General features: G+C 46.6%; 2 protein-coding genes across 5 annotated transcripts in view; one reads left to right on the forward strand and one right to left on the reverse strand.

Moving 5' to 3' along the window:
• Positions 1–11,567, forward strand: part of ANGEL1 (angel homolog 1) — a 112,944-nt gene extending 101,377 nt beyond the window's left edge. For 2 of the 4 annotated variants that reach the window (XM_043988012.1, XM_043988013.1), the window contains 8 exons: positions 861–1,087; positions 1,594–1,663; positions 2,103–2,536; positions 5,878–6,004; positions 6,341–6,451; positions 7,566–7,635; positions 8,150–8,313; positions 9,402–11,567. In XM_043988012.1, the coding sequence (XP_043843947.1) occupies positions 861–1,087; positions 1,594–1,663; positions 2,103–2,536; positions 5,878–6,004; positions 6,341–6,451; positions 7,566–7,635; positions 8,150–8,313; positions 9,402–9,562 (1,364 nt within the window). In that variant the 3' untranslated portion in view covers positions 9,563–11,567. The remainder of the gene's footprint in view (positions 1–860; positions 1,088–1,593; positions 1,664–2,102; positions 2,537–5,877; positions 6,005–6,340; positions 6,452–7,565; positions 7,636–8,149; positions 8,314–9,401) is intronic. The other 2 variants (XM_043988015.1, XM_043988014.1) reach the window with 1 other exon arrangement.
• Positions 11,568–17,252: 5,685 nt separating this feature from the next.
• The window catches only part of VASH1 (vasohibin 1), a 29,432-nt gene continuing 19,819 nt past the window's right edge, over positions 17,253–26,865 (reverse strand). Inside the window, exons 6-7 of the mRNA XM_043987971.1 lie at positions 25,755–25,867; positions 17,253–22,687 (exon numbers count right to left, since the gene is read on the reverse strand). Coding sequence (XP_043843906.1) covers positions 22,615–22,687; positions 25,755–25,867 — 186 coding nt within the window. The 3' untranslated portion in view covers positions 17,253–22,614. The remainder of the gene's footprint in view (positions 22,688–25,754; positions 25,868–26,865) is intronic.

Here is a 26,865-nt window from a genome sequence, read left to right on the forward strand (position 1 = left end):
TTGGAAGCCAGTCTTGCTGTGGGACAGAGCATGAGCTACAAAGTTTTTAGGATGGCAACTCTGCCTCTGACATATGTTGTTTATAGCATCATAGAATGTTAGAACTGGAAGGAAACGCTAGTTTATCTTGCTCGAGCCTTCTCATTTTTTAAGGTCGAGAAGGTGAGTTTGCCAGAGGTCTTGCAGCTAGTTAATGAAAGAGCTGGGAGGAGAACCTGAGTCTCTTCAATCCAGGGCTTTTTCCATTAGACCGTGTTGCACAGGAATATTGTGGAGACTAGATGAGTCATGGATTCCAAACCTCCTTTTTCTTCAGTGCTGAGCTGCCAATTTTAAGCCTGGGGCTGAGGGCCTAACAGAAAGACCTTTAGCATCAGCTTGCCCTGACCTCATCAGTGTGTGCATATGTCCAATGAGTAAATAAATCAGTGAGCATTTATTAAGTGCCTCCTCTCTGGAAGGTACCATGCCGATGAAAATAGATATTTGTAAGCAGTACCCTCCTAAAGATGCTTTACATTTATCAGAGGTGGTCATTCAGTTCAACATTTATTAGATGCCCACTGTGTGCAAGGCCTAGTGATGGTGGGCAGTGGGGATACAAAGAAGATGACAACCCCAATCTTGAAGGAACTTAAAATTTAATAGGAGGACATTTCTGTGCAAGAATTTTAGATCACCAGGTGGAGGGTTAGGGTTACAGGAAAGAGGAAGAAAAGCACGGCTGTCTACAACTGGATGGGCTTGGAAATAGAGATCCCTGGGGAGGCAAGGTATGAATCCATGAGGGAAAGAGCAGTCCTTTCTTTCTGGAATGCCAAGTGGCGCACAATTGCTGTGGGTCTGTCTCCTGTCTATAGAAATCTTGTGGCGAGAATGGGAGGATCTCTCTATCCAGCCAGATCCTCAGGGCCTGGACTCAGGGGAGGCTCCTCAGTTCCAGTTTACTGTCATGTCATATAATATCCTGGCCCAGGACCTGGTACAACAGAGCTCTGAGCTCTACATGCACTGCCATCCAGACATCCTGAATTGGAATTATCGATTCTCCAATCTTGTGCAGGAATTCCAGCACTGGGACCCTGACGTGAGTTGGGAACTGCCCTGTGTACTGGGCTTCTTCACATTGGGACTTTTCCATGACCATAATACAGTTACATTTCATCCATCCCTATGCTACAGTTGGGGTCACATTGAAGGGCAAATCCCTCCCCTAAGTTAGTTAGGCAGAATCCTAAGAGAAACCCTCTTGAGAATTTCAAAGCCTACAAAGTCTTTGAATGATCATGAATTAGGATGGAGTTTGGGGCTATTAAGGGAATAGGAAAATCCAGACCTAGGGTGTTGGGTGGCATCTGTTTCAGGATGGGGCTCAATGATAGGGGTTTAGGAGAAATGGTCAGTGATTGTGGGAATTTTGTTGCTTTCCAGTGCACCCCCTTACTCCCCTGGCATCTTCCACATTGGTCTCAGTGCCACATCCTAGAGTGGAGGTGTCCCCAGCATTCTGCCTGCCAGCAGGAGGTAGGGACCCCTTCTTTTCTGCACGTACCTGTGTCCTCTGAGTGACTGATCTCTTCGTCGATTTCCCAGATTCTTTGTCTCCAGGAGGTTCAGGAAGACCACTACTGGGAACAACTAGAGCCAACTCTGCGGATGATGGGTAATGTAGTCCAGTGGGGGCTATTGGCTCAAGGGCTTTTGGATGGAGATGTCTCCGAAGTTCTTCTGCCCTCTTTCCTCTAACTGGAGGGACCTCCTCATTTCCTCTCTGGACCTTAGTGCATCCTGGATTCCTTAGCTCTCCCGAAAGGGAGCTCTTGCCCTCCCTTCCTCCTGTGGGTAAGCCTTTCATTCCCACTGAAGGAGGGCTTCCCATTATCTACCTATTTTCACACCTGTGTGCCCTCCTACCCATGCCTATCATTCATTCATCTGAATATAGAGAAAGCCTTGCAGAACTAAGGAATTGGCAAGGGCTACAAACCCCAGAGGTGAGTAGTGGGAGCACTGTGATGCTTTATTAGACTGACATCATTAACCAGAGGATCTTGGCCTTTGACCTCTGTGACCCATCTCACTGGCTGTGGTTTCTCTCACAGGCTTTACTTGTTTCTACAAGAGGAGGACTGGGTGTAAGACAGATGGCTGTGCTGTTTGCTACAAGCATACCCGATTCCGACTGCTTTGTGCCAGTCCTGTGGAGTATTTCCGGCCCGGCCTGGAGCTCCTTAACCGGGATAATGTGGGATTGGTTCTGCTACTGCAGCCGCTGGTCCCAGAGAGCTTGGGGCAGATAACTGTGGGTCCCTTGTGTGTGGCCAACACACACGTGCTGTACAACCCCCGCAGGGGCGATGTCAAGCTGGCCCAGGTGGCCATCCTCCTGGCCGAAGTGGATAAGGTGGCAAGGCTGTCAGACGGCAGTTACTGTCCCATCATCTTGTGTGGGGACCTGAACTCCGTCCCTGATTCACCACTCTACAACTTTATCAGGAGTGGACAGCTCCAGTACCAAGGCATGCCAGCTTGGAAGGTAAAGTGGGGGCCAGCGAGGGAAAAATGGGGGTGCTTCTGGGTAGAGAACAGCAGGGAGGAGAGGTAGGTTACCTAGGGGGTGGCTCCATCACTGACACCAAAGTTGTAACAGGTTTTTGTGTGTGTGTGTGTGGGGGGGGCACTGAGGGTTAAGTGACTTGCCCAGGGTCACACAGCTAGTAAGTGTCAAGCGTCTGAGGCTGGATTTGAACTCAGGTCCTCCTGAATCCAGGGCCGATGCTTTATCTACTGCGCCACCTAGCTGCCCCCCATTACAGGTTTTTACATGGAGGGAGGCTGCTCAAGTTTTCCCCAGAAGGGCAGAATATGAGGAAACTGGCTTTAGTTAAAATGGGGGCGATTTCCTCTGTGCCCAAGGAAGAAATGAACTTCTGGACCACCAGGGGATGAAACACTAGAGTGAGGCCCTAGAGATTGAATGGAAGAAAGCATTGTGTTGGTCAGGTCACAGCCAGAACCTCACATTAGATCTTGAGCATCTCATTTTAAGAGATTCATTCAGTTAACAGTCGTTTATTAAGCACCTTTTGTGCTAGACCCTGGAAGTTCATATACCAAATGAAACAGTTTCTGCCTTCAAGGAGCTTACATTCTGTCATGGAAATAGTATCTACACACATGAGTATATATGAAATATATAGACAAAGGACGTTCCAGGTAATAATTTTGGTGGGGCAAGCTAGAGGGTTCAGTAGGTTGATGAGGGAAATCATGTCATGTGGGGAGTGCCTTCAAGGAGCCTGGAGGAGTCTAGAGAAGAGAAGGCTAAGGGGAGGAGGCATGCTGGCTGTCTCCAGCTGTTTCAAAGGGAGGGAGCTAGGTGCTGACTTATTCCGAATTGGTGCAGAGACCAACACAAGGACCAATATGTAGAAGTTATAGACTGGCGGACTTTGGACTCCAGTCATGAAATTAGACAGTGAGCTTGTTGTCCCAGAGATGGACATCTCTGGATTACTATAAATGTCAACGGTATGTTGTATAAGGGCTTCCTGCCTTGGGTGGGAGGTTAGACCACATGACCTTTAAGGTCCCCTCCAGTTCTTTGCCTCCCCTGCATGAATTAAACAGTCACCAGCTAGAAGGTGGGAGGATGGGGCAGGACTAGATGATGCTTGCATTTCTTTTCTATTCTTATCCTATAATTTGGACCTGGCTTTCAGCATTGTCATTGTGACTACTCTGCAAAAGATACTTTTTCAAAATCATATGGCCAAAGGATGGGAAAGGTTCCTGAGAAGTTATCCAGTTTAGCCCTCTTTATTATTTGAGCAAGATCAACTTTAAATAGGTCTCAGAGGAAAATAGCTCTCTGTTTCCCTCGAGAGCTTTACCCCCATGGGAGTCAAAACCTTTTACCATCAGGAAATACTTCCCAAGACGCATAGTACTGTCACAGCCGGAAGGGACCTGAGAAATCATGTATTTTAGTGCTGCTTAACCTGGGGTCTGTGAACTTGCTTTTAAAAGATGTTTTGATAATTGAATTTCTGTATAACTGGTTTCCTTGTGATCCTTCATATTTTATTTTATACATTTAAAAACATGATCCTGGGGCAGCTAGGTGGTGCAGTGGATTCAGGAGGACCTGAGTTCAAATCCAGCCTCACTTGACACTTACTAGCTGTGTGACCCTGTGCAAGTCACTTAACCCCCATTGTCCTGCCCAAAAAACTAAACAAACAAACAAAAACCCCATGATCCTGAGGAGCGGTCCATAGGCTTTACCAGATTGCTAAAGGGGGTCCTTGACAGAAAGAAGGTTAAGTACTCCTGCTTACAGATGAGCAGACTGAGGCCTAGACAGGTGGAGTGGCTTGTTGATGCTCAGACAGCCAGATAGTAGCCACACTGGGACTTTTATTTTAGGATTCTTTCTACCGTATCAGACTGTCTCCATAGTATGACCTAAATCCTTTTTGCCGAAGCTTTTTTGTTTTGCCCTCAGTGAGGATTAAAAGTAGCTGGTCACTCTTTGAAAGGGGCCTTTGCTTTGCTTAGCAGGCTTTGTGCCTTCATTCCATTCATCGCAGCTCTTTGCCTTGTCTGACCCTTCCAGAAAGTGAACCAGAAGGAATGTCAGCCAGACTGGCTGAGTGGTACATGCCTGGGGAGGAGTGTGAATTGAGCTCTCGGGCGATGCCGGCTTGTTGGAATCCCAGGCCGGACACTTGAGCTTTCTCTGTCTCTTCTGATTGAACATAATGGGTGTCTTTGGCAGAGTAGGGTGGGAGGAAGGAGAAGAAAATTCAGTGAGTATTCATAGAACTCGCTGAGCTTTTATTGTAATAAGGTTGCTTAAATTTTTATTAAGTGACAACATTGAGCTGGCTGATGAACTCCTTGTTCAAATGAGTATTTTGAGGAGTTTGTAATCTTTAGCTAAGCCAGTGTATACAGAGGAATCAAGGGACATTTATTGCCTTTGCTGCATTTATTGGAAATGGGAGGCTGATTAAAGTAAGGAATGCTTCCCATGTAGTGCTCTGTTTTTTACGGTTCCATTCACTAAAAGATGTTTCACTAATCATTACTTAGACCAGGTAATAGATATAGAGCCTTTCCTTCCTTCTAAGATCAGTCACTGGTACAGCTTCCTCGTCCTTTTAGTTGGTCATAATTATTATTATTATTATTATTATTTTGGCGAGGCAATTGGGGTTAAGTGACTTGCCCAGGGTCACACAGCTAGTAAGTGTGTAAAGTGTCTGAGGCCAGATTTGAACTCAGGTCCTCCTGAATCCAGGGCCGGTGCTCTATCCACTGCGCCACCTAGCTGCTCCAGTTGGTCATAATTCTTGGAGACAAAAGTCAGTGGGAATAAGACAGGGTCTGGAATCAAGTACAGGGCTTTGGCTTCCTTATATAATCTGGCAGGTGGTCCTTTAGCAGTAGGCCTAGGTGACTGTAGGACCCTGATCTGAGATAAAACAGTTTGCTGGGCAAACTTGTTTTTAAGTAATCTTTTTGTGCTGCCACTTAAAATGACCAGACAGAGGCCTTGCTGAGCATTGCAGCTAATTGTGAACTTGGTTATGGGTGAGAGTTTATCCAGAGGTGAAGCTTCAGAGGCCGTGTGCCCTCGAGTTCAGGCTTTGTCTTCCCTTCCTTCCTGTTCCGTGGACACAGGCAGATGTTTCCAGGGGAAGAATGGTGTGTTTAATTATCTCAATTAGAGCTGCATTTGGCAACCTCACAGGGGGGCTTATGCAATACCCATCGCATATATATGGGTTTGTGTGCATTCGCCAGCTGTCACATCAGCCTTTCCTTTTCCTGTCTCTGTTTCTTTACCTCTGCCCTGCTGTTTCTCTGCAGGTGTCTGGGCAGGAAGACTTCTCCCATCAGCTTTACCAGCGGAAGCTGCTGACCCCACTGTGGCCTAGCTCCTTGGGCATCACTGACAGCTGTCAGTACATTACTCCCTGTCATCCCAAGAGATCAGGTGAGCCATTATCCTGGTCTGCTGGATCTGTGGCTTGTAGGCTTCTTATTATAATAGCACAGGAGAAAGCTCTGCCCCTTCAGAAAGAAGGGGAGAATAGCATGTCCTGGGGCCTCCTGCCATATTCCTAAATTTCTTGTACTCCTCTATGCATTCTCAGTGCTTCCAATTTGACAGATCTAAAATACATGCCTCGGAAGAGCCCTTTGTCCTCTTGAGTCAAGCCTTGTGGCTCCCTTGTGTCCTTTGCCTGGTTGCTTCTCCGTGGCTGGGAGGCCCTATTATTCGGGGCCTTTTGCTTCTTCCTCTCACCCAGTGCTTGTCCTGTATCTATAGAGAGACGCAAGTATGGCCGGGACTTCCTGCTGCGTTTCCGCTTCTGTGACAGTGCCTGCCAGCGGCCGGTGGGACTGGTCCTGATCGAAGGAGTAACAGATGCTAGACCAGGTAATGGATAGAGAGCCTTTCCTACCTTCTCAGATGTGTCACTGGCTTGGCTTCCCGGGCCTTTCATTTCACTTGGTCACAATTCTTGGAGACAAAAATCTGGGAATCAATACAGGATGCTCATCCAGTCTCTGTGAAACTTTAGATGTAAGTGCACCATAAATAGAAGATATAAAAGGTGAATTCTTAAAATGTTTTATGTACTTATTGGGTTCATTTTTCTTTCTTTTCACAAATGCATTTCATGAAATTTCTGAGAGCTAACTGAAAATTGATTGAAAAAAAGGGGCTACAGATGATGGTGGTTATGTTGAAGGTTAAAAAAAGCAACAAAATGTATAGCTTTAAAATTGAAATGATTGAACAACAACAACATCAGGTTACTCGAAAGGCAGCATTGCTGAGTGTGAGTGTCTAGAAGGTCAGTCTTGGATCTTTGATCCATACTAGCTGACTGACCATTGGCAAGTCACATCTCAGACAACTTTCCTAAGTTCCAGAAGAGTTTGCTGATTTGTCTTGGAGTTGGGAACGTCTACACCTGGATTTCCCTAAATGAAATGGGCATGGGCATGGGCATGGGCCCTTTAAATCATACACATGGTAGTGCTTTGCCCCTTATTTCATGTATTCTCTAAAGGCAAGGTGGATAACAATAGCAATAGTGAGGCCGCTTGGTCTCTGACACAGGAAGACCTGGCATCCTTCCTCTAACACACACTGGCTTTGTGACTCTGGCCAAGTCACTTAATCCTTTGGTACCCCCAGCAATGCTCTCAGTTCATAAATTGCAGCTTGTATTTGGTGGAGGAAGCTTTCTCACTGGGAGTTCCCTATACCAAGGAAATTATAGAGCTGAGCTAAAAAATAAACCAGCAAATCATAGTGTGATGAGAAATATTGTGGCCTAGAGGGCCAGCCCCTGCTTGTGAAGGCTCCCTCCCCTAACCCTCCTGACTTTTTCCTTATTCCTTTCCCTAGGCTTCCCAGCGCCATCTTCCTCCTCTTCTTTCATTTCTGAGAAAACCAAATTGGGTTTTCAGAGGAATTTTAGGACAGGAGGCTGGACCACTGCCCCAGGGAGTCTCAATCCTGTGTCTTGTCTCCTTCACAGAGCGTCCTGCTAGTTGGTCCCAGTCTGTCCCTGAAGCAGATGCACCTGATCCAGAACCCTTCTTCCCCAGGTAGCCTCCTCCAGCCCCAAACTGCTGTGTCTGGCTTCCCTGCCTTCTCTCTGCCCTCCCCACGAGTGAGATTTGTCCTTCCCCAAAATGCTGGTTGGTGCTAGCCCTTAGGGGCTGGTTGTTTTTCCATCCATTCTCCCCTACATCCTTGTCTTTGTTTGTCTCTGGACTGGTTATAAACTTGTATTGGCCAGAAGTCAGTCCCATCAGCATGCCCATGGCTGCTCCTTACTGCAGAATCTAAAGGCCTAAGGAAAGTTTTACTCCTTGGGTTGGGTCAATTCTTCTCCATCACTGCAGGCAGGTGGAGCTGAATCTGCCATCCATCCTCCTTCTTTTGGCTCAGTGCTTTCCGAGCTGTCAGCCCCATGGTTTTCCTGTGTGGGGATTTACCAAGGATAAAGCTAGGCTGAATCCCTTGAGGCTTTTAAAGGCAAAGTTAGTTGGGGTTGGGGGGTGGGATTGTCAATTGTGATATCTCAGCCTGTTTTGCCCCTTCCGGGCCTTCCCCTAGGTCTTCAGGCACCATCCAGCACAGCCTCAATCTGACCTCAGTTTATAGCCACTTCCTACCCCAGCAAGGCCGCCCAGAGGTCACCACAATGCCCTTGGGCCTTGGAGCGACAGTGGATTACATTTTCTTCTCGGCTGAACCCTGTGAAAATGGACACAGAGCAAGTAAGTCTTATGGGTTGTAGGTGCTCTGCGGCCTTGCCTGATTGGCAGCCAGCCCCTCGTCATAGTAGTCTGGGCTACAGAAAGCTAGGACTCCATGGAACTAGTAGGGGGTTCTTATCAAGAGAGGATTTCGAGCTCACCTTCCAGGGTCATTCTGTGGAAACAAATACCTATGTTTTTTTGTTTGTTTGTTTGTTTGTTTGTTTTTAGTGAGGCAATTGGGGCTAAGTGACTTGCCCAGGGTCACACAGCTAGTAAGTGTTAGGTGTCTGAGGCCGGATTTGAACTCAGGTACTCCTGACTCCAGGGCCTGTGGTCTTATCCACTGTGCCACTTAGCTGCCCCCCCCCCCCCATATGTTGTTTTGAATCAGAAGACCTGATTTTGAGGTCTGGCTCTCAGATACTCTGTAGCAGGGGGGACTTGTGGCAAGTCACCTGACCACTGGGAGCCTCAGTATTCCCATTTGTAAAATGGGAATAGCAACAGCAGCAATAATAATGCTTAAACTGTCTACCTCATCGGATTTGTAAACCTTCAAACAGTATAGAAATAGGAATGTCTTATCATCATCACAATTGTCATTATGCTTTATGCTTCTTTAGAGTTTTATAATTTTGAAGGTATTCTTAGGTGCATTCTCACTTGATTCTCCTGATGTAAAACAGAGGAGTTGGGGTAGATGACCTCTCAGCTAGCTTAGCTGCTGTTAACAGCATTGAAGTGAGGAGACCAAGACCCAGACAAGTTAAGTGATTTTGATTCGGCTGCAGCCTAAGCCTCTCTGCCTTACCCTACAGCCCTCCTCCTCTGTCTGCTTTGGGGAGGGTCAGATGGCGGAGGCCCCTTATGTCTTGTGAGACAGAAACAGGAGAAAGGGAAGAAGAAGGGGATGTGTCTGGGAGTGTGTGTAGTCTGTGGAAGGTTAAGTTTAATATGTGGCTCTGTCACCATTTGTGTGACTGTGAATGCTAAGTACCTTCTTGAACCCTGTCAGGCTCCCCCTGGCTTTGGGGGCTGGGAGATACGCGTGGATGTCTATCTTCAGCTGCCAAAGTGCCTTACTCTCCCTCCCTTTCACAACCCAGGTCGCAGGCTATACCGGGATGGAGCCCTCAAGCTGCTCGGCCGTCTCTCCCTCCTCTCTGAAGACGTCCTCTGGGCTGCTAATGGCTTACCCAACCCCTTCTGTTCTTCAGACCACCTCTGCCTGTTGGCCAGCTTTGGGATGGAGGTCACCGCCCCATGATGGGGCTCTTAGGGGACGGGGGGCTTATCCTCCAGAAGAGCTCATTGGATCAGAGACTGTGGAAATCCCAAGCTTCTGGAAACTTACACCCAAGGAATTTCCCTCCCCCACCCCTCCTTTCACCCTCCCCGTCTCCTTCTTGGTTGGAGTTCCTCACTCCCTTTCCCCCACCCATCATGCCCCTGCTCCCGCCCCAACCTCTTCCTAATCCTGTGCCTCAAACGCAGTGGCCCTGGGAGAGGCAGGAGGGGGGCTCCCCTTCCTACCGTGTATCCAGCGCCTCCCCCTTGATTTTTAATTACCAGGGTTGCGGGAGATTTTGATCTCATTGGTTATTTGCTTTCAGGCTGCAGCTTATTGACTCTCCATAGTGGCCACTGCTGCCTGCAGTCTCCCCTCCTGTCACGCAGGCATATTGCCCACCAGCCTCCCTGCCCCTGTCCATCTGGTCTAGCCTCTTCTATAGCTGCTGTATATAATGTATAGTTTTTTTCCCCTTGGTGTTCCGGTAAGCTGTAGGAACGACTGCAGCCTTGATTGCCCCTCCTAGGGTGGGTTGAGCATAAGCAGGTGAAGTCAGTAGACTTCGGAGTGACCTGCTTGTCCAGAGTCTCTCCTCCCCATCTCTCCCTCCTGCCCCCTCTCCCCAGCTACCTTATGGGTAGGTTGCTACAAAATGCTGTTCATCCAGCTTGGCCCTTGTGAGCAAAGTGGACCCCTCAGCCCGGAACAGCAAGATCAGAAGGGCCTGGTGATCCAAGATGATCTGACTTGCCTCACTCCACAGCCCCCTCTCCTGAAGCCATGACATGGCCCTAGTGGATTTCTCTTGGGTTCACCCCTATGTCCTTGCGTAAGAGAAGTTGGCCTTTCTGAGTGTCAGGCTGGGGAAGGTAGAAGCCGGGGGAGCAGGGGGGTGTTGTCAGAGGAGCCAAGTATCTTGTAGGATGAAGACATTGGTTGGAAGGAAATGTTCTTCTGGCCTGGTGGTATCTGAAGCTGGCCCAGGGTGGTGGTTTCAGTGGGAATCAGTATATGAATTGCTGCCTTCCTTCATGCGCTTGAGGGGCCATCTCTGCTGAAGCTTAAAATCCTGAGGAAGGAGCTTCTCCTTTCTCGTTCCTCCCAAGGAGCTGATTCCTGCTTCTTTCCTGACTCCTCAGGCCCTCCTTGTTGGGGAGGCATTATCTGGGGAGCATCTGTTCTATGCTCAGTGGAATGATTTGGTTGGAGAACTAAGGCATGGCAGCAAAGCCAGTTGGGTGGGAATGAATTGTAGAGAACACTAGGCCCTGGGCCAGGCCGCATCCAACATAAAGCCCTTGCTCAATTCCCGGTAGTGGGGGTGGGGAGGTAGGTGTTTGGGGGTGGGGGTCTCCCTGGAGCCTTCATGTACTTTCCCTGCCCTGACTGTCACTTCTGTGTGCCTTAATCTCTCACTTTTAGGAATGTGCCCCCAGGGTCTTCCCTCTGGCAAGCCTTCCCCTTAGGGTCCCCCTAACCTTAAGGCAGATTCTGAAGATGCTTCTATCCCCATTGGGTCTGTTACCTTTATATTTTTCCAAGCCGCCTCAAATGGGCCTGAAGAGTCGCTGATAAGCCTCCCCATGCCTATGAGAAGAATTTAATTTTGTCTCAAAGAAAAGCCAAAGACCTTGCTTGAAGCATAATAGCACCCCCCCCCAAGCTCTGCTTCCTTTACATAAACAATGGCTTGCCTCAGGTTCGGGGGGCCTCCTTTTGCCTGATTCCCTCCACCTGCTCTTTAGCACCCCTTTCCACTGTGTGTGCTTCTCCTGGGTCCATCCTTACAGGGCCTCAGGACGTCACCCCCATTTGTTCCACAGTTGCCCCTTCCCCTGTTCTCCCCAGATGGGAAATGCCATGGCCCTACCCTGGGAAAGTTTACTAGGGAATCTTTTGGTCTCTGGCTTGTTAATTTGAAAAGAAGTAGGACATTTTTCATGCTAATTTAATTTTTTTTCTGAAATAAAGGTTTGTCTTTTTTTTTCTTGCTTTTCTTATTTCACTGGGATTCTGGAGGGCATAGTATAGCCAATTTGATTTTGGGCTGGATTGGCTCAGAACTCACTTATATAGTTGGGGTGGGGTTAGAAGTAAAAGGAATCCTGAAGAGACTAGGGAAGAAAGGAAATAAGCATTTATTAAGCACCTACTATATACCAGGCACTGGGATCAGTGTTTTCAAAATATTTCATTTGATCATGACCACCCTTGGGAAGTAGAGTGTTATCCCCATTTTACAGATGAGGAAACAGGCTAAGTGACTTGTCCAAGATCACACGGCTAGCAGATGACACACTGAATTTGAACTCAGATTTTCCTGGCTCCAGGCCTACCTCTCTATCCACTGTCCCACATAGCTACCTCTAGGGAAAGAGAAAGCATTGGAGCCTGGGACTGGAGAACTAAGCCTTCAGTAAGGGGGAAAACCTAAGACTAGGCTGATAAGCAGCCCCACTGCCCTTAAAAAAAGCTCTATTGCCCTCCAGAATTGAGACTGGCCTGGACTCCTGCCCAGGGAACTTGAGGATGGTTTAAGCCAATTTGGTCCCTCTATTCACTCAACCCACTCCCCACCTTGGAATTTCTCAGCTCTACTGATGGCTTTGGGGAGGGTTGAGGGCGTGCTGGGCTGAGGGGAGCCATCATTTCCAGGGGGATGGTGACTACCCCTTTATCATTTCTGTTACAAGTACTGGGGAATCAGAGACTCCCCTCTGGCCACCTAGTCCTTCACCCCCAGCATGCAGACGCAGGCTGCGTGGGGGTGTTTCCCTGGATGAAGCCTAGGCTGATGCATTCCCACTCTGTTGTCTATTTTTTGATAATCTGTTTTGCATTCCTGAGCTAGAGCTGATCTGTGGGCCATCTGTTGCCGGGGCTGATCCCCTCCTTTCCTTCGTCTGGTGCTGCTGTAACCTTTTCCTTCCCCTAGCATAGTTTAATAGAATTAGGAGATAGAAGAGCCAAAGTTTGGGTTCCAGCCTTGCTGTGTGGCCTCGGACAAATAATTTGACTTCTTTGGATCTCAGATTTCTCATCTTTAAGAAGAGGGAGAGGGTTGATCTCTCAATTCTCTTCCACCTCCACATCCCGTGAAACTTGACACTGACATAATCAGTCTTCTTGACGATACCCAAACTGGAGGCTGGAGTTTCCAGCCAGTCACTGCAAACCTCATTTAAACTGCTAGGGAGGGGGAGGATGGAAAACCAACCACCATTAATGTCATATAGTGTAGTGAATGAATGGATCAAAAGGCATTTCTTAAGCATTTACTGTATGCTAAGTTCTGTGATAAATGCTGGGGGGACAAATAGATAAAGCAAGACCATTCCTTTGTTCATGAAGCTCTTAACATTAATTCACGGAGAAACCACATAGAACTCCATCAGTCACATGGAAAAGGCCTGAAAGTCTTAAAGTTTCTGTGGTACAATGAATGGCAAGGCCCTAGAAGACCTTGCGGTCTATTAGACCATTGCTTTCAGTTAATTGGCTTGACTTTGCTTACTTTTGTATCCTTAGAGCTTGGTACTGTGTTTGACATATAGGAAACATTTAATCAGTACATTTCCTCTTCCTTTTCTTACTCTCCCTCCCTCCCTCCCTCTCTCCATTCCTTCCTTCCTTCCATAGGATTTCAGGCAAGTCACAGCCTTCCTAAGATTCCATGCATTTGGAGAGAGTTGAGGGACAATTAAGTGGCTAGATCATAGCTATAATTGCAAAGGACTTTATAGGTCATCTAGTCCAATCCTCTCAGATGAGGTAACCAAGTCCCAGAGAGATTATAAGTGACTTGTCCCAGGTCAGATATGTAGTCAGAAGCAGAGGTTAGTTTTCAGCCCTGACCACAGAAACAGCACTCTCCCCATTATACCATGTTACCCTACTTCTGGAAATGCTTTGCGACTCTTGGGAGAAAGATGCTCTTTAAAATCCCAGGAAACCTTTTTCTACAGAACGACACTTTTTGAACAGTTCCTGTCTCCACCAGTTAGTTTATGGTGATCAGTGCCTTATGGGCAAACTACCTTTAGAACTCCTAAAGTTGTGAAGGTGCCAAGGATGTCTGCATCAGAAGGTTCCTTACTGCATCACAGAATTATTGGGCCTGGGGTCTGACTCCCAACTACCAAACTGCCCAAAATGCCTAGAAGCAGCAGGGTGATTTACATTCTTCCCCAGGGGCCAACCCTATAATTTTTCTTGATAGCTTTTAACCTTTTTACTGGAAAACTTTGTGTGACAAAATTCCCCATCACTTTGAAATTAGAACCTTTCCTCTATTTGCCCCACTCCTATCCCCTTGCTTCCAGGTGATTTTTCCCATCCCAGAAGGGACCTTCTTGAGCTGGGTATCTGATCATCAGCATTCCATTGGTGGGCAGCCACTTCAGGTCAGTCATGGTGCCCCCTGGGGAGATGAATTGCCAGGGTGATGATAGTAGTGAGCTAAAAGCAAGGTTTATCTTGGTGGCAGAGCATTGGGAACCTCCAATTCTCCCATTAAAAACACCCTATCAGGTACAGAAGAACTTTCATAATTAACACTTTGTTTTCTTCCCAAACCCCAGGATCAGAGCCATTGTGGGTTAAACCTCTCTTTACCCAAAGGTCCCTCTTGGAGTTTGGCTTCCTTCCAGGAGGACATGGTTCCCAATGTTGCATGAATAGGAGGTCAAGCCTATATGTGATATTGTAGCAAAGACAGGTGATGACCACTTGCACAGGGTCTCAGATAAAACAGAATTTCAAGGCCCTTTCCAGTTCTTGTATTTAACCACCTCATTTTGCATGGCAGGAAATCAAAGCTCAGAGTGGGGAACGAATGTTTTCATTTGCCACTCAACTCTCTCAAAGGCAGAAGAACCTTCTCTCTTAGCATAAGAGCTCCATCAATTGGATGATCCTCATTGAATTATATAGGGTGTCAGGAGAACAAGCAGCAATGGGGTCTACTTCATCTGTAAAATGAACTGAGGCTGGAAGAAGTAGATAATCCCATAATCCTAAGAAGTACTAGGACTGAGAAAGGCACAGAGGGGTAGTGACATTTGCCTGAGGTCACACAGTGAATTAATGGCCAAATCAAGACTTAAACCTACATTTTCTGATTCCAAATCCAGGTCTTTTTCTACAACACCAAGATCTCTTAAATCTAAGATCTCTTAAATAGTAGTTTTAGGATGTGTTTGCTGATTATATAATGAAAATGTGGCTTTTCCTTACTGCTAATAAATTGCTCCTGTCAGAGATCAGGCTGCTCTGGGTTTTTTTTATGACTAAGAGTTGCAGGAATGGGACATGTAAGCTCATGTTTCTAGCCATAACCTGATTTCCCCCTCTCTCCCTCCCTCCCTTCTTCCTTCCTTCCTTCCTTCCTTCCTTCCTTCCTTCCTTCCTTCCTTCCTTCCTTCCTTCCTTCCTTCCTTCCTTCCTTCCTTCCTTCCTTCCTTCCTTCCTTCCTTCCTTCCTTCCTTCCTTCCTTCCTTCCCTCTCTCTCCATCTCCTCTCTCTCTCTCTCTCTCTCTCTCTCTCTCTCTCTCTCTCTCTCTCCCTCCCTCCCTCCCTCCAAGGGTTCCCTCTCCCTTTATGACTCCACCTTCCTTCAAAATCTTCCTAATTTGATTTTGCTGACAAACAAATAAGCATAGCTCCAACCAGAAGGGATCCAAGTATTAGGAGGGCATCTAAGTGGTCCTAGGGTTTAACAATTCCAAAGAAAATAATGTCGGTTTACTGCATGGAAGAGAGAAACCTTCTGGTCTTTTACCCCATCCCTCCAGAGACAGTGTGAGCTTAGTAAGGCCTGTGGGCTTCAGAAGCGGTGTTCCAGAAAGAACTTACAAGGGTCATTGCACTGGAGTCCTTGTCTTTCCCACTAGCTCATCGTCTTTAACACTCTCCAGCTGGGAGTTGGATGAGTCCAGATATATGTTCACTGGGTATGTTTAGGGATGGGCTTGGAGAGTTATTTCTCCAGCTGCTCTGGGGTGATCTGTCATCATAACCTGCCAGGTACTGTCTTCAGGGATCTTAGCTCTGGCCTCTCCCCTACATGGTAAGCATCAGGGAAGTCTAGGATGTCATGATTATGGCCACGTTCAGAGTTTTCATCTGTGTCTGGCATTAGACTAACCCTCTCTGTCACCACTGTTCTTCATTTGATGACAATGTTTTGATTGGAACAAGAGAGGGGAAGTTGTTGTCTGTTTTAGCCAATGGTAAACAATGTCAGGGAGTGAGTACCAGATTGAGGGAGGAAGGTGAAGTAAATGTTTCAGCCTATTCTATCATAAAACGGAATATATCCCCCCCCACATAACACCCCATCTAAAAAGGCAGCAAAATCAGTAACATAAAATGAGTGATTGATAAAATCTTGATCTGAACCCCAAAAAGTCCAGGTATGGAGTTTAAGGGGAATCTGATTTCTAACCCATGATAATCCCAAGGGGTTTATCTTTGCATCATTGGTGAAGAAATTCCTGCCAAACAAACTCACAGAGTAAACAAGATTGTAAGGGGAATGATTAACCTGTTTGAGGAATTAACATGTCTTGGAGTACTTGAGCAGTATCATTTACATGTAAGTAATTAATGTGCTAATTACAAATGTCTTATCTTTGTATGAAAGCATTCCTGGCAGGACCTTTACTTACTTAACAAGTGCTTAGAAGTGATCTGGAATCTCCATGTGTACTTAAAAGTAATAAAACTTAATTTCTTTAAAAATTATCTTTGAATTCATGCTATTTCTTAATTCAAGAAGATCCTTAATCTCCATCTCCTCCTTCCCTCCAACACACACACACACACACACACACACACACACACATCAGAATTAGTGAGGTCTAACTTCTGTTTCCCCTTTCTCACAAGAATTCATGAAAATCATGGTGTAGGTGGGGAGAGTATCTTTTCCCCTTTTACAAGCAAGTTGTATTCTTTTAAACTGGGATCGGTACAGTGGACAGAGATTAAGGGAGTTGTTTTTATCTGAAGGGAATGAGACTGATACATAACTTGAAGGTTGGCAAATATTTCGGCAAGCCAACTCCCTCCCTCTTTCTCTTAAACCAATCAGATGTCGTGTACACCTGTAATTCCTGCTCCTGGGTAGGCTGAGGCTAGCAATTCACTTGAACTCAGGAGTTCTGAGATGCAGCAGGCGAAACCGATTCACTGGGTGTAGGCACTAAATCTGGCACCAATATCACGTGCCCTCAGCAGTAGGGATGTCACTAGACTGCCTAAGGAGGAGAGAACAGGTCCAGACTGGAAAATGGAGTAGGTCAAAGGTTCTATGCCAATGAGAGAGGGACTGGACTTCAAAATTTTTAAAACCCATCTGTAAGTCTTATTAAATGGCTTTGGGATTTAGTTTTGTATATGGTGATGGTATAGGTTGGAGGAGGGCAATAATGAAGTGAGATGAGAGAATGGCTGGAGGGTAAGACCCAGGGGATAATAATTCTGTCATTTCCAAAGTCTATTATTGCTACTGAATCCCCGAAGGCTTCCTTTGACCCTCCCTCACCATAACAGATTTATCTGGGGATTCATGAGTGATGGCCAACAGGTGCGGCTCACCCTAGAGGGAAGAGCTTCCTTTCTCTCCTGTGCAAGACAGAAACTCTTGTTCAATGGGACCGGAAAATTGAGTTCTGGAATGTATCCCAGAGAGCAGGTCCAACAGACAAACCCCTGGTCTCCCTCAACCCTGCTCTTTCCTACTTGGGCGTGGGAAGATTCATCAGAACCCGCCAGGCTGTGCACAGGAGAGAAAGAGAAATGTTTCTGGGCGGAGTAGCAGATCTATGAACATATGAGGGTTGAAAAGTACAGGATGTCTGAGGAAGGCTGAAGGACACTGAATTTAAGTTGAAATCTTCAGCATCCAGAGTTGGAAGATTTTGATCCTATGCCACTGGCTTCCCCACCTTCCTCTTCACTTCCGTAAACAGCTGTGTTTCCTCCTACCCTCTCCCTCCTCTGAGACAGAGTTGATGGGGGGAGTGGTACAGAGTTCATAGCTAAGGCTGGAGACTCAGCAGATTCTGAAAGAAAAAGTGCCAAGGTCGTTAGATCTGGGTTTCTGCCCTGTCCAGACAATAGGAGCAGGGGAGACTTTATTAATTGTGTAAAAGTGAAGACAAGAGTGAGGTAAAGCATAAGAGTGAAAGGACTTTGAATACTGATATGACAGGATGGAAATACAGGGGATCAGAGAGAACTCATTCTACATATGGTACATAGCCAGATACAAAACACAAGGGGGAGAGAGAGAGAGAGAGAGAGAGAGATTCCATCATTTTGTCCCCAAGGTCAGGCAGGCCTGAGCTCGTCTTCCAACCTTTTCACACTTCATGATTTAAGGGAAACAAGTGAATCCAGAGTACCTGGAAGTAACTTCGAGGGGGCCAATACTGGTTGGCATGGGACTAGCACCATATCAGAGCCTACCCCACAAATGGAAATGGTGAGATGGAGAGAGAACCAACCAGATGGCACCACAGAGATGCAAGGGGAAGGGGTCAGGGGATTTCAGGGTTAGGTGCTCTCTGTCAATTTCTTGACACTTTCAGAACAGGCCATTCCCTTCTCCCTTTGACCTTGGCTTTTCAGTGGGGCTGAGGAAGATGGCGAGAGGGAATCAGGGGCTTCAATTGGCATAGGCTATGGCACACCATGGAATTCACAGACTGTCAGGGATGGAAGGAGGCCGATCCCTGCCCCATCCCTACCCCTCTCTTCCCAAGCACACATTACTTGCTGGCAGCCACTATGTATGGGGCAGAGTGGGGCGAGGGGCACTAAAGCAATGGTGTGGAACGTTTAGGTTCTGGTATTGCTGCTGAGAAGACAAGACCAAAAGCCCACAGGTGCCTGCCGGTCCAGTCAGCCAGAGCTGTATCTGTAAGATTCACGGGAGTGAATGCACAGGTGCTCAAAAGCATAGGTACACACCAGCCAGGATTTAACCTGGAGTCACTGAAAGTGTTAGGTCTGGAGCAGGAGAATTTGAAACTATAGGAAGCCCTCTAAACTATCAACCAATTACTGCATGACTCTTTCTGCTCTTGAGAACCCAGGAATACCAGGCCTCTGCTAGCCTGTCAGGACAACTTGACAGGGTCTCTGGTGATTTATACCATCCCCCTTCATTCTTTTTTTTTTTTTTTTAATTGAGGCAATTGGGGTTAAGTGACTTGCCCAGGGTCACACAGCTAGTAAGTGTTAAGTGTCTGAGGCCGGATTTGAACTCAGGTCCTCCTGAATCCAGGGCCGGTGCTCTATCCACTGCGCCACCTAGTTGCCCCCCCCTTCATTCTTTATGACAATTGATCTCACCTATGTTGTGACCCCACGGGGAATAACTTCTAGCAAAGATGGCTAAGGTAAAACAGACTGGGTGATGTTGATGCCTTCTTTCACACCCATACTTTTCCTTATCATACCCTGGTGGAGTCATGGAGATCATGGTATATGGTTAGAAAAATCACAAACATGGTGGTGATGGCCATGTAGGCTGATGACTCATAGGGGGAGGGGGAGGGGAAATCCCTCCCTATCTGTTCTGTAGGACTGGGACCAGGAGCTTCCAGAGACAGTAGAGTCAGAGGGGAACTCAATGACATTGATATTGGAAGGAAAAGGCAAGAGTGTAGACACTGTCTCTCCTCCCACTAGCTCCAAGCAAACACTGGGCTGGGGTGGATGCCTTCCCCTTACTGGGAGGCTAAAAATCAAAGCTTCTTCCTTTTCTACTTAGATTCTAGAGATCTACTTAGTCCTTCTCTCCCACCCTCCCCAGGGAACAAAGTGTAAACATAGTGGGGGAGGGAAGGGAGGTGGGATTGCTACATATAAAAATATTTTTAAAATAAATAAAAAGCACCAGTGGGTTTTGTTTTGTTTTTTACATGATTTTCCTTACATTGCCCCAAGCCCTAGAGAATAGTCTGGGGAAATCACCAACAGGAAAGGCTAAGCAGCTGCTCTGCTCTTAGTTTTAACAGGAAGAGGCCAGGGTTTCACTCCTTTTTCCCCCTCTCAGAGCTAGGAGATCCCACTCTTACGGGTTTGGGTTATAAGAAAGGGGTATGAGTGTTTTCTCTGAGCTCTGGTGCCACCCGGCCTGGCCAGTGGTCCATTTCACAGGGCACCTCCCATGCTCAAGTTACCACCTCATACCTCTTCTTTATGAGAGGAGAGTGTAGGCCAAACATTAAGGGCCCCACTGTACCCATGGATTGAATTATGTGTTTTCAGTCTTATGGCTCATGCTGCCAAAGGGAGTTATTTTTTTCAGTAATTATACACATCATTATGACCCTCATTATCCAACTGTTTGGGGAATCACTGGGGAATGGTGAGTAGTGGGGGTGGGGGTGGGGAAGAGGAAGTCCCTTCTCAGTGTTGTGAAGTAAGATTCCTGCTTGTTAAATTAATATAGACACATCCTCAGGTTCCTTCCTTGGGTATATGGCTGGCAGAGGAAGGAAACAGGGCTGCCCATTAGTCTGAGGGTGAGCTCCTGAGCCTAGAGTTGGACGAGCTACCTTCCTGCCCACCTTCTACCCCAGCTCCTGAGGCTGCATTTGGCTATAGGTGGTGAAGTAGATGGCTGGCCCTTTGGTCTCGTAAGCCAAACTTGGGGTTGCTGTCTTCAAGTCAGATGGACCAACTGTTATCCCAAAGCCTCTTGGCAATCTCTGGGGTTTGACAGCTGCTGAGAAAGACAACTGTTCCCTCTTTTTTTTTTTTTGGTGAGGCAATTGGGGTTAAGTGACTTGCCCAGCGTCACACAGCTAGTAAGTGTCAAATGTCTGAGGCCGGATTTGAACTCAGGTCCTCCTGAATCCAGGGCCGGTGCTCTATCCACTGCGCCACCTAGCTGCCCCAACTGTTCCCTCTTGGGCCTAACACCTCCCTTCCATACCCATGTACCAGCAGCAGCTGATACCAGGGATAACTTCTGACACATCGGCTCACTTTGGTGCCTGCCCCCGTGGGTGGAATGACGGGGTGGGCGTCCTGCTCAGCACTAAGTTTGTTTTCTCTGTCTTCACCCTCTTCCTGGGCCTGAGGCTGGTTTTCCTTTTTAGGCCTTATCAGTTCTTCCATGGCTGAACTCTGCCCTATATCCATTTCTGCTCCATCCCCTGCCCCCTTCCAATGACACAGCAACCACTTTTTGCCTGACAGGGTGAAGGGAGCAGGATAAACAACTGTCCGTTCCCATCCTCCTATCCGCACCTCTCATCCTAACATCCGTTTTCTTTTGAATTCAGTAGCATGAATGACATGTACTCTTTCTGAAATTTATGGATTTTGTATTTTCTCTTTTTTTCCCCCAAAGCATCACCTCGAACTTGATCTGCCCTCACTTTCCTTTTGGCTCATGCTTATTCCAGGTCCTTTATCTGAGTACAGCCATCGCCCCCCACCCCCCCTCCACTCTTCTTCAACATACCCAGTATTCTGCTCCATCCTTCAGTCCTTCCTTGTAGCCTTATAACAACTAACAGAACTTTGCAATCGAGCCCTTTAGACTGGCCCCCTCACCTCCTCACAACTCTACTGCTGTAATGGGGCCTTGTCCTGCAGTTTTCTTGCTGTATGAGTCTTGGGTTCCTTCTCCCAGGCCTATCACCAAGATTCTCTCTATCTCCTGCTACTAGGCTCAATGTCCTATTACTTCCTCCCACTAACCCTTGACCTCGCAATATCCTTCTGCCTTCTACCACTATGTTCTGCCCTTCTCAGTGTCCCACTGCCTTCTCCCACTAACCCCTAACCTTCTGAACTACTTTGCTTTTTCCTACTCATCCCTGGGGTTCACGCAACTGAAACAGCTCTCTGTCCTCTTACATGTCTGGTTGGGCCTCCTTGTCCACTTTTGCTGACTCTCCGTTCATGCCAAATGGATGTCCCCGCCCAAGGGTGTCCTGACTCTCTCAGTGTCTCAGACCTGGGTTAGTACATTCTTTTAGAAATGTACTCGATGCCCGATGGGCAGAGCTCAGGGATTATTCCAACATAGACCTTCTTTCTCACTGGGACTGGGGGGGTGGCTGCTGAAAATCCCATCTGATGGCAGGGGGTTCCTCCCTATTACACACAGCTACGATCACTGTCACCAAAACCACTACATTTAGCTGGTGAAAGAGAGAAGAGCAATCAACTCTAGGCATGCTCATCCCCAGTCCCTAATTCTAAGCCTGAGGAAGGGAGACCAAAAATTTTATCGATGCTCTAGGACGGGGAAGAGGAGGAAAATTCGGCTCCAGTCCAAGGAAAGGGAGGAAGACCAGAACTGAGATGAGACTTCACCTTCCATGACGTCCCATCTATCATGAGTTATGATGCTTGCCTCCCGTGGCTACTTTCTTCTTGGTCTGTGCTACTCTGTGTGCTCATCTATGTCCAGCCCAAAGGGACTCCACAACCAGGTCCCCAGGGCTCCAAAGAAGTCCAAACCCTGCTGCAGAGAGACCCATGGGTGGACAGCCACAGGGAGGCAACAGCTGCCGGGGCTATGTAGGGGAGGGCTCCTTCTCCTTATCTCTGGTGACATTATGCTTCTCTGGTGCAGCGCCTAAGGAGCTGCTCCAGTCTTTATGCTGGACCTGTGGGCATTGTCTAGCCCTGGTAGTGCTTCCCATGGGGGCTATGTGGTCACAGCCAGTTATCTCTGGGACACCACTTGCCCTCAGACAGCTGTGACCTGTTCAACACGTTGCTTTATGGGATGTATCAACACATCTCTGGGAACATCCTGCCTCCTCTTCCTCTTTCCCTTGGGGTCAATATGCCTCTTCCGCAAATTCTGGGTGAGACCCATGTTCTGCCTGAGGGGATCGGCGTTGTCAGATGAAGGAGAGCTCTGGGCTCCTCCTGCTGTCCCCTCAACCCACACCTCCCCTCAATCAAGGCTCACGGTGGGTGGCACTTGGTCCTGTGGCAGAGGGGGTGGTGGGAAGTCTGTGGAGCGAGTGGTAGCATCACCACCCACCTCACACTCGGATTTGGTACCCATTGAGGTCTGGCATGGCTTTGGGTTCAGTGGGCTTCTTTTCACCAGATGGTCTGCAGGGAAGAAAGGAGAGAAGGAGCAGGAGGTGAAATAGGTGAGTACATAAGATAGGTCTGAGGGAACTGAAAGACAGTCACTAATGAGAGGAAGCCATTTTGATTTCTTATCATCTCACTCCATTCCTTAAAGGGAGAGCCCTAGAGAGGAATGCATCTGGCATTTTCTGCTCACTCTGATCCATTCTGCTTTCCTTCCTGGTCTTTCCCTTCCCCCTCAGGCCCATTCAAGTGGTTGTTCTGTGTCCTGTTATTAGAATAGGGGCACTTTCTAAAATATGGCTATATAACCTTTTTAGGACAGCTAGGTGGTACAGTGGATAGAATGCCTGTCAGGAAGACTCATCTTCATGTGTTCAGATCTAGGCTCAGACATTTACCAGATGTATGACCCTGGGCAAGTCACTTAACCCTTGTTTGTCTCAGTTTCCTGGAAAATGAACTAGAGAAGGAAATGGCAAGCCACTCCAGTACCTTTTCCAAGAAAATCCCAAATGGGTTCATGAAGAGTTGGACAGGACTGATAAATGACTGAGGAGCAACAACAGCATATAAACTTTTTGGATTCAAATGAGAGTGGAAAGGCAGGTCTGACCATGTCACATCTCTGCTCAATAAACTCCAGTGGCTCCCTATTAACTCTAGGGTTAAATATAAACTCTTTTGACATTTAGACCTCTCCACAATGTGGACCCTTCTTACCTTGCCAATCTTCTTTCATTCCTTTTTTCCTCCATGAATTCTACAATCTTGTAATACTAGTTTACTTGTTGTTCCTCAAACAAGATACTCCTTTGTTTCTGTGCCTTTGTATTATTGAATGTTTCCCATGCCTGGAATGCTCTTTCTCCCAATTTCTGACTCTTAGAAGTGTTGGGTTTTCTCAGGACTCTGCTCAAGAAATATTTCTCCTCGGGTCTTTTACTGGCCCCTACTCCTGCCCATCCCCCATTCCTAGGCACTAGTGTTTTCCTCCCTAAGGTTGCATTCCATCTACTCTGTCCTTTTTCTGTATTGATTTTATATAGATTGTTGTCCCCATTAGATTGTAAGCTCCTTGAGGGTAGGGATTGTTTTTATTTTTTTCTTTTTAAATATCCCTACTACTTAGCAGAGTATACTTAGCCTGGTATATAGTAAGCCCTTAATAAATGCTCATTGGGGGGCAGCTAGGTGGCACAGTGGATAGAGCACTGGCCCTGGAGTCAGGAGGACCTGAGTTCAAATCTGGCCTCAGACACTCAACACTGTGTCTGACCCTGGGCAAGTCACCTAACCCCAATTGCCTCATCAATCAATCAATCAATCAATGCTCATTGATTGATTGTGGGTTGGGCCCCTCCAACCTCCCCATTCCCAATCCTGTTGGACATGAGTGGACATGGCTGTTCACATCACTTAAATGCTTATGGAGTCATCAATGACAATCCTGATAACTCAACATGTCCAAAACAGAACTTATTATCTTTCCCATAAAACCCACTTCTCTTCTGAACCTCCCTATTACTTTCAAGGGTATGATCATCTCTCTAGTCATACAGGGTCAAAATTTCTGTGTCATCCTGATTTTCTCATTCTCTTTCACTCCATATATCCAACCACTCACCAAACATTTCTGTTTCCATAACACCTCTCTCTCTCTCTCTCTCTCTCTCTCTCTCTCTCTCTCTCTCTCTCTCTCTCTCTCTCTCTCTCTCGTTTTCTCTTTTGTCTCTCTCTTGTCTCTTTCTTGTCTGTCTGTCTGTCTGTCTCTGTCTCATTTATTATGTGCTTAGTATGTGCCTAGCACTCTGCTAAGCACTTTACACATATTATCTTGGTTAATTCTCACACCACCCTTGGAAGGCAGGTGTTATCATTATCCTCATTTTACAGTTGAGAAACCAGAAGTGGACAGAAGTGAAATGACTTGCCTGGGGTCATACAACTAATAAGTCTCTTGAGGCTGGATTTGAACTCAGGTCTTCCTGACTCCAGGTCCAATGCCCTAATCACCTCTTACCTAGACTACTACAATAGACTCTTAATCAGTCTCCTTTCTAATCTACCCCTCCCCACCCACCCCCATTCCAATATATCTTCTACTCATGCACCAAAGGAATTTTCCTGATGTTCAAGTCTATGTTACTTCTGAATTCAACAACTCTCTCTTAAGATCTAATAACTCTCTCTAAGATCTAATAAAATTACCTCATTGGGACATTTAAAGCTCTTTACAACTTGAACCTGTCCTACCTTTCCAGTCTTTTTAAGTAAGAATAGCCAGTGCAAAGGTATAGAAATGAGATGTGGATTGTTTGTGAGAGGAAGTAGACCAGTTTATCTGGATAATAGAGAATATGTATGTTTGTGTATGTGTATTCATACATATATTTGTTGTTTCCCCTATTAGAATGTAAGCTCCTTGAGGGTGGAGACAGTTTTGATTTTGTCCTTGAATCCCCAGGGCCTATCATCTAGTTTTTGCTTAATAAATGCTGGGTTTTTGACTGAGTTGACTCATCCCTTTTACATTTTTGGCTTATTTAAAAATTATATATATATATATATATATATATATATATATATATATATATATATATGTTTCAATCAGCAAAAATCTACCTTCCCCTCCACTCCCACTATTGAGAATGAAGGATAAACAGATCCCTTTATAGATATGTAGTCCTAGCTTTAATTATAAAGGCAGCACTAGCCTCTGATTTTAGGCAGATGCAACCAGAAGTAGGATTGTTTTTTGGGTCTATTAATTGTAAAGTTTTTTCCTCCAAAGCACAGGGGAAACTCAGCCACAACAGGAAGTAGCTAGGGCTTTATTTTAAGAAGCTATAATAGGCATAAGTTCTAAGAGAGTAATCAAAGTACTCTTGAAAATGTTGGTACTCAAAAGACCCTACAATGCAATGTTCTAAGTATTTGCAAACCTTTAAGCACCATACATGATGTCAGTTGTAATTATTATTTAAGTAGGATAAAAGGAGATGGGGTGGGAAACAAAACAATTTGAGGGGAAAAATATCTCTTGTCTCTGTTGTACCTTGTCACCAGTTACTCATTTTCTTACCGTCTCTCTCCTCGGCTGTTGCGGCGATGTGGACTGGACTGGCCCCGCTGTGGGGAAGATACATCCTTTTTCCGATCCTTGGTAGGAGAGGGTGGGCCGGTCCCCTTGCTGATCTGTAAACATCAGGGGAAAGGAGATGAGGGAATTTCAAGACATCACCTTAGGATCGTGTAGTATATAGCCCAGATGAGTGCCCAAAGGCTAAAGGAATTCAAGGAGGCTTGGGACATAGCAGAGCCCTGAGAATCCCTAGATCATCCTCTAGTCAGGGCCCTTCCATCTATTCCCAATGCTTCTACCACAAGGGACCTAGGAAGGCCTGGCTCTAGACTCAGCATCCCCAGTTCTGCTACCGTGAGAGTTTCAACAGCATGGACTAGAATCCAGCTTTGAGGGGGACTTCATTATATGCCTGGTCTTACCCAAAGATGACTAATGTCATTGTCTGGGTTTGCCTGCCTCTGCTCTGTACCACTTCCCTTCCCCATCCCCAGATTCCCCCCATCATTATGTCAGGCAGGAAAAAGTTTGCCCTCAAAGGACCACACATTCTGCTGTTGCTTAATCTTCCCTCTCCAGTGGAAAAGTATTGGCTAACCCACATGCCTCTGGACTAATGTGATCTTGGTTTAGTTAGTATAGTTCCCAGAATTATAGTGACTGGTTATATATTGAGGGAATAATTAGGAAGTATTTTTGTGGGTGATTGTAGTTAAACTAAACAGGTTTGTTAAGAATAGCTTGTAGGGGGCAGCTAGGTGCAGAGTAGATAAAACACTGGCCCTGGATTCAGGAGGACCTGAGCTCAAATCTGACCTTGTATACTTGACACTTACTAGCTGTGGGACCCTGGGCAAGTCACTTAACCCTCACTGCCCCGAAAAAAAAAAGAATAGCTTGTATCAGTTTAGCTTTTGTAGAAACTGACCATTGAAGGCTTAGAATTCAGGACCCTTTTTCTGGAAGCTCAAAGGTGGCCAGGAGGAAAGGCACCCTTCAGTTCTGAGGCCCAGGGCAACATGGAAAGATTTGGGGGCTTAGCTTAGAGGGTATAGAGAAGGTAGAGGAAGGGGCCCTCTCTTCTCACTTTACTTTATCCCAAACATCCTGG

The sequence above is a fragment of the Dromiciops gliroides genome, chromosome 2, assembly GCF_019393635.1.
Source record: "Dromiciops gliroides isolate mDroGli1 chromosome 2, mDroGli1.pri, whole genome shotgun sequence".
Classification (NCBI taxonomy): domain Eukaryota; kingdom Metazoa; phylum Chordata; class Mammalia; order Microbiotheria; family Microbiotheriidae; genus Dromiciops; species Dromiciops gliroides.